The 7,536-nt window shown below is 40.3% G+C and overlaps 1 protein-coding gene across 1 annotated transcript; it reads right to left on the minus strand.

Annotated features, from left to right (window-relative positions):
- Positions 1-1,391: 1,391 nt before the first annotated feature.
- LOC141167397 (olfactory receptor 10R2-like) lies at positions 1,392-2,324 on the minus strand. The gene has a single exon (XM_073654803.1). It carries the CDS (start codon positions 2,223-2,225, stop codon positions 1,392-1,394), a length of 834 nt encoding a protein of 277 aa, XP_073510904.1. The 5' UTR covers positions 2,226-2,324.
- Between the last annotated feature and the right edge of the window lie 5,212 nt (positions 2,325-7,536).

Below are 7,536 nucleotides of genomic sequence, written 5' to 3' on the forward strand. Positions count from 1 at the left end.
GAGCTGGCTAAGCTCCTCTGCCCCCTATGTAGCTCGCTTACTCCACTCGCCTTCGGCCGCTCAGGGCCCTCACTAGGCTTCACACGGGCAGTAGGCCTCGCTACTCTTCACCGCTCTTATGGCGTCGGCATGCCGTTGGCTCAATAACCCGAGCTCCCTGAGTCTAGGCTGGACTGGCAACTTCTCTGGCTGCAGCAGACTGACCTCCTCACAGACTAGACTGAACTGCCTGGCTCCACCTTCCCTTTTTATATCCCTATCCGGGCTCCCTCTGGTGGTCTGAGGTGGAAGGTGGAGGTGTGTGTATGCTATGAGGGCCTCTTGTGGATGAATCCGTCCATGCACCCCTCTAGGATCTGTGGCACACATGCGTAGCAGAGCGCCACACGTGCAGCTCACCTATAGTGGACCAAGCACTTAATTTACATACGTTTTTTTCTTCTATGTGTTTAAACAAATAACTTTTGCAATAAGAACAACTGCTTATGGTCAATGCAAATCTCTACCACCTATGAACATCTCCATGGAGGAGCAGCGCTCGGTTTGTACATGTCTACACTGTGGTTAATAAAGTTAAAACATTGCAACCTCATTTTTTAGGAGTAACCCACTAATTTGCTAACGCCCACACCCTTATTTCAATAATTTAGAAACAAATCTCTAAAATTTGGCCAAACTGTAGATTAGAAAATGGAAGAGTCGGCAGATCCTGACTTACTTGAGAGCTTGATCTTTAAGGGTATGTGGACACAGCGTATATTTCAAGCTGATTCCGCTTGTAACCCTTGTTAAATAGTGCTAAAAAAAGCCCAAAAAAGAAGAAACATATGCACAGTAATGTCAACACGACTTGCTGTGCATATTTTCTGACTTTTTTTCACTTCTTATTACCGCTTTAAGCTGTGAAAGCCATGAAGTGGCTAAAAAATGTGACCGGTCCATAGCTCGGCTTGGAAGACACCACTATTTTATATACATCTGTCCAAGATGGCCAATGCTTGTATTTTCTGAACTAATAGTGTTCCTGATCATTGGTAAAAAGGACGACCTCTGCAGAAATCAACATTTATATAGATGATCTCCTTATTGTTTGTGATTGGGATGTAACCATTGTAGTCATGGCTGGACTTGGCCCATGGAGAAGAGTGATTATAAGACCCAGGGTTTTAACCCCTCATCAGTGCAAAGCTTTACCTCTTAGACCCCATGAAACATTGGACATATTCATAGACTGGTCAAAGTAGCTTGACTGTATGGGTGGAATTGTACCAATACATGACTTTATTAGATAGTTCAGTCACGGAGAACCTTGTTACTATCTCTACTGAAGGTCCTTCAGAAGGGAATAGGAGTAGAGAAAGAGTTGCAATAGTAAAAAAAAAAAAACGTGCTCATCTCTTGCTGAGTTGTAAAATTTGGATAACATTACATATTACGCTTCGAATATCCTGGTTCCTCAAGCTGTAGATCAGAGGATTGAAGAGAGGAGTCACCAGGGCATAAAGCAATGTCAGACTCTTGTTTGCATATATAAACTTGTCCTTCAGTGGAAATATGTATATGGAGGATAATGTCCCATAATACAGACATACCGAGGTCAGGTGGGAGCTGCAGGTGGAGAAAGCTTTCTGTCTTCCTATGTTGGAGGGGATTTTCAGAACTGCTTGTAGAATGGAAATGTAGCTCACTACGATGAACAGGAATGGAGAGAGGATAATGGGGTAAGCAAGCAAAGTCGAGACCAGTTCAACAGAAGAAGTATTCGAACAAGAGAGCTGAAGCAAAGGAGCAACGTCACAAAAAAAATGGTCGATGATAGTATGATGACAGAATGTCAATTTTCTAAGGAAAGCATATATAACGATGGACAACGAGAAGCCCAGCAACCAGCAGATGGTGACCATCTCTATTTGATGTGTGAAGGTCATAATGATGGCATAGTGTAAAGGTCTGCAGATGGCCACGTGCCGGTCAAAGGACATTACTGCCAACAACAAGCACTGAACAATGGTCGGGACACCTGATAAATAGAATTGGAGGATGCACTGAAATACTGAGACTTTCCCACCGCCCTCCAGTACCAGTCGCAGCATGTTGGGCACAATGACGGTGGTGAACATGATCTCCGATAGAGATAGTTGGCTGAGGAAGAAGTACATCGGGCAATGAAGACTCTTTTTGGCTGAAATCAAAGAAATAACAAGGATATTTCCAGATAAAGCCATAATGTGAACTACCAGTAAGATGATAAAAGTCAAAATCCTGAAATCATTGAGGTCCCCGAATCCCAGAAGAAGAAATTCTGTGACCACTGTCCAATTCTTCTCATCCTTTCCCTGAAGACCTGAAGAACCAACTTGCTAGTGAACAATATTAATAAGGAAACTTTAAAATGTCTAAACCCTTAAAGAAGTTGTTAGTCAATGAGATAATATTTTGGTACTTTTCCGTAGCTGGTGACCTGTTGACCACTTTTTGATTTAAGTCATGAATTGCGGTAGTTGGAATGTTAGTTGTCTTGCCCGACTAAATCCACCAGCCAGGTGCGTAGCGATTGAGTGGGCAGAGGAGGCTGTTGCCGAGGGGTCAACTTTACCATCTAGAAGGCACAAAAGAGGCATTTTATTTTGTAAGGGACACAGTTGTGGCATTATTATGTGGATCACTAAGAGGAGCCCGGTTTTTATGCCACACAGCAGTAATGAGGACACATATAGCAGCAATGGCTCAGCATTGTGGTATCAGCAGGATGAGGAATTGTACAGGTTGGGAATAGATGGAAAGGATGGGCAAAGTGAATCACTCCATCAGAAAGAACGTCGACTGTAAGTCACCATCTATAATTGTACTGTGATCTCTTATATGTTCTCCAAGACTGGTATCTACCACTATATGCTCAGTGCAGCATGGACATCTGCTGCGGCTCTCCTATATCCACGATTAGGGTACACCAGCATAGTTGTAACAATGGATACATGGCTAGTTGCCAACTCAGATGTTTTGCCCCAACCTCTCCCCTGAGTTGAACCCCTAACTACACCTCTACCACCAACATTTTTCCCTGAGCCATTCAGCATTAGTTTTGATGAAAAATTTGTTCCTACTAATGTTCTGGGTCAGTATTAGAACCAAATAGTTAAAAGACAGAATGAGCAATGGAGAGCTCTATGATATTGAGATCAAATAAACTCTGGGTGGAGGCCACCATGCAAGAATGAGTTGGCAAGAAATGTTTCAATACTCCAAAAAAGATTTATCAACATTTGTTCCATATGAAGACAAAATTTCTCTCTTGCTTCTGGAACCGCAAACGCTACTTACAGAGTGTGTCCTGCATTTCATCACCACTACGTCCTACAAAAAATCCATAACGATCTCAGGTATACTAGATAAAACCCATGGACGTCTGTGGTGCCGGTTTTGGAAGAAAGCAGCCCTGTTTGTCTAGTCCTGGACAACCCGTTTAGCAAACAGCCATGTGGTCCCGTAGAAAAACTTGCGACCATCGGAGATAATTTAGCTCAAGAAATGAAATAGGTCCTCATTACTATGGCCATGGTCCCTCACCTCCATCAACTTCTCCTGCCCTTCACCTCTAAGGCTTTGTTCACACAAACGTTATTTTAGTTGATGCATTGTCCATGGACAGAATAGACAGCAAACACACTCATGTGAATGTGCTTAGTGACCAAAGGTGCTTGTGAAAAAAAATGTCAGTATGTGCTAATCCCGTCCTGTTTATGGAGACAGAGTTGATAGTTTAGAGGTCCTGTACCTACCCATGGAGCAGAGAGGTGCACAGAGTTACTCTGGGATCAAGTTAAGTCTGCAGTTTGTGGATGTGACTGGTCCAAGAATGGCAATGTTTGTCTATATGTAGCCTAAAAAAGTTTTACAGCCACGTGCCTTGAAAAAGGATTCATACCCCGTGAACTCTTCCCAAATTTTTCACATTACACCCACAAACTTAAATTTTATTTGCAAATCGCCTCTTCAGAGAAAAAGAGGACTTGTACTCTACAGCGCCACCTATTGGAAGCAGCAATCCTACAAGTCACAATCAACCCTTTAACGAGTTGTGCAATGTGACTTAGGATAAAAGCCAAATCAGAATCTCAATTTGCAGCCACGGTGTTTCGGGGATTTTATGTGATATCAACACAAAGTAGCAAGTATTTATGAAGTGTAAAAGAAATGATACAAGGCTTTCTAATTATTTTAAAAATATTAATCTGAAAATTGCGAGGCATTTGTATTCAGACCCCTGTAGTCTGATGCCCCTAAATAAATTCATGAGTGACAAATTGTCTACAGAAGTGACATAATTAGTACATTGCGTCCACCTGGTGTAATTTATCCTCATTATAACTACAGCTTTTCTGTGGAGGCCTCACAGGTTTGTGTGAGAACAGGGATCAAACAACATCATGAAAACCAAGGAGCACACCAGACATGTCAGGGATAAAGTTGTGGCGAAGAATAAAGCAGGGTTAGGTTATAAAAAAAATAGCCCAAGCTCTGAACATCTCATGGAGCACTGTTCAGTCCATCATCCAAAAATGGAAGGAATATGGGACAACTGCAAACCTACCAAGACATGGTCGTCCACCTAACCTGACATCCCAAGCAAGGAGAGCACTAATGGGAGAAGCAGCCAAGATTCACAGCTCAGGGGGGAGAATCTGTCCCAGGACAACTATTAGTTGTATACTCCACAAATCTGGCCTTTTATGGAAAACATTTTTGAAAGCAAGCCAAAAGTCCAGTTTGCAATTTGCAAAAAGCCACGTGGGGGACATAGCAAGCTTGTAGAAGAAGGTACTCTGGTCAGATAAGAATAAAGGAGAACTTTTTGGGCAAAATGCAAAACCCCGTGTGTGGTGGAAAACTAACACTGCACATAAACCTGAAAACACCATCCCCACCGTCACACATGGTGGTGGCAGCATCATGCTGTAGGGAGGCTTTTCTTCCATAGGGGCAGGGAAGCTGGTCAGAGGGGATAAGAAGATGAATGGAGATAAATACAGGGGCAATCCTGGAGGGAAAACCTGTTAGACCCTGCAAAATACTTGAGACCAGGATGTAGGTTCACCTTCCAGGACAACGACACTAAACATCCTGCTACAGCTATAATGGAGGGTTTAGATCAGAGTATATTTATGTGTGTGAATGGCCCAGTCACAGTCCAAACCCAAATCCCAGAGAATCGGTGATAAGACGTGAACATTGCTCATCACAGACGTCTCCATCCAATCACTGAGCGAGTGTGCAAAGAAAACAGGGCAAAATGTCACCTCTAGATGTGCAAAGCTGGAGAGACAGACCCCAAAAGACTGCAGCAGGAATTGCAGTGAAGAGGGGTCCTACAAAATAATGACTTGGAGGGGCTGAATACAAATGCACCTCACATTTTTCACTTTTTCAGATTTATATTTTTAAAATATTTAGAAAGCCATGTATCGTCTCCTTTACACTTCACAAATATTCCTGGGTGCAACATAAAGAAATGAGGACACGTTCATGGTTGAAGGTCGTGGTTCTACTTTTTTTATTCTAAATTTTCCCAAGTGCAATTTTTTAACATTTCAATTTCATAACAAATGAAAAAAAAATGTTAAGAATATTGTTGAGGAAATATTTAGGCTCTTACCTGACATCCTGATGTTCTGAAGAGGAGCTGGTGTGCGATTGCTGTACTATGACTATAAAGAAATGAGATCCTCCGGGGAGGTCCCAGAGTCCCTCAGGTGACATCATCACTATATCCTCTTACTTATTATGTATCTCAATGGACTTTGCACTGATATTAGATTATTATCTATTGCAGATGTATTTGCTCTTTTATGTCGAGTCATATTTAACGTTTTAAAAATTCCCTATTATTCACCTTTTAACACAATTTAAGAGTAAAAATTGTTCAGTTTCAGAATAAAGCTTTCTTTCGACAATTACATTTTAGGTACTGAACCCATCCTGCTTGTTCAGTTTCTGTATAGCGCTTTTTTTGGTCAATTACCTTTTGAGCTTCGTAACTCTGCTTGTACAGTGTCTGTATACAACTTTTTGGATTAATTACACTTTTTGGCATTGTCACCTCTGCTTGTTCATGGTCTTAAAATGTGTGTTTTGTGCTAAATTACTTTCTTGGCATTGTTCCTGCTTGCTCAGGGTCTACATGGAACTTTCTATTACATTATAGGGAATGTTCCTGCTTGTTCATGGTCTACATGGAACTTTTTATTGAATTACATTATAGGCATTATTCCTGCTTGTTCAGGATCTATATGGAACTTTTTATTAAATTACATTATAGGCATTATTCCTGCTTGTTCAGGGTCTACATGGAACGTTTTATTGAATTACATTATAGGCATTGTTCCTGCTTGTTCAGGGTCTACATGGAACTTTTTATTGAATTACATTATAGGCATTGTTCCTGCTTGTTCAGGGCTTACATGGAACATTTTATTACATTATTGGGAATGTTCCTACTTGCTCATGGTCTACATGGAACTTTTTATTAAATTACATTATAGGCATTATACCTGCTTGTTCAGGGTCTACATGGAACTTTTTATTAAATTACATTACAGGCATTGTTCCTGCTTGTTCATGGTCTACATGGAACTTTTTATTAAATTACATTATAAGCATTGTTCCTGCTTGCTCAGGGTCTACATGGAACTTTTTATTGAATTACATTATAGGCATTATACCTGCTTGTTCAGGGTCTACATGGAACTTTTTATTAAATTACATTATAGGCATTATTCCTGCTTGTTCATGGTCTACATGGAAATTTTTATTGAATTACATTATAGGCATTATTCCTGCTTGTTCAGGATCTACACGGAACTTTTTATTACATTATAGGGGATGTTCCTACTTGTTCATGGTCTACATGGAACTTTTTATTAAATTACATTATAGGAATTATTCCTGCTTGTTCAGGGTCTACATGGAACTTTTTATTACATTATAGGGAATGTTCCTGCTTGTTCATGGTCTACATGGAACTTTTTATTACATTATAGGGAATGTTCCTGCTTGTTCATGGTCTACATGGAACTTTTTATTACATTATAGGGAATGTTCCTGCTTGTTCATGGTCTACATGGAACTTTTTATTGAATTACATTATAGGCATTATACCTGCTTGTTCATGGTCTACATGGAACTTTTTATTGAATTACATTATAGGCATTATAGCTGCGTGTTCAGGGTCTACATGGAACTTTTTATTAAATTACATTATAGGCATTGTTCCTGCTTGTTCATGGTCTACATGGAACTTTTTATTGAATTACATTATAGGCATTGTTCCTGCTTGTTCAGGATCTATATGGAACTTTTTATTAAATTACATTATAGGCATTATTCCTGCTTGTTCAGGGTCTACATGGAACGTTTTATTGAATTACATTATAGGCATTGTTCCTGCTTGTTCAGGGTCTACATGGAACTTTTTATTGAATTACATTATAGGCATTGTTCCTACTTGTTCAGGGCTTACATGGAACATTTTATTACATT

Source organism: Phyllobates terribilis, unplaced genomic scaffold (genome assembly GCF_046119375.1).
Source record: "Phyllobates terribilis strain yellow unplaced genomic scaffold, ASM4611937v1 Scaffold_11__3_contigs__length_659146591, whole genome shotgun sequence".
NCBI classification, from domain to species: Eukaryota; Metazoa; Chordata; class Amphibia; order Anura; family Dendrobatidae; genus Phyllobates; species Phyllobates terribilis.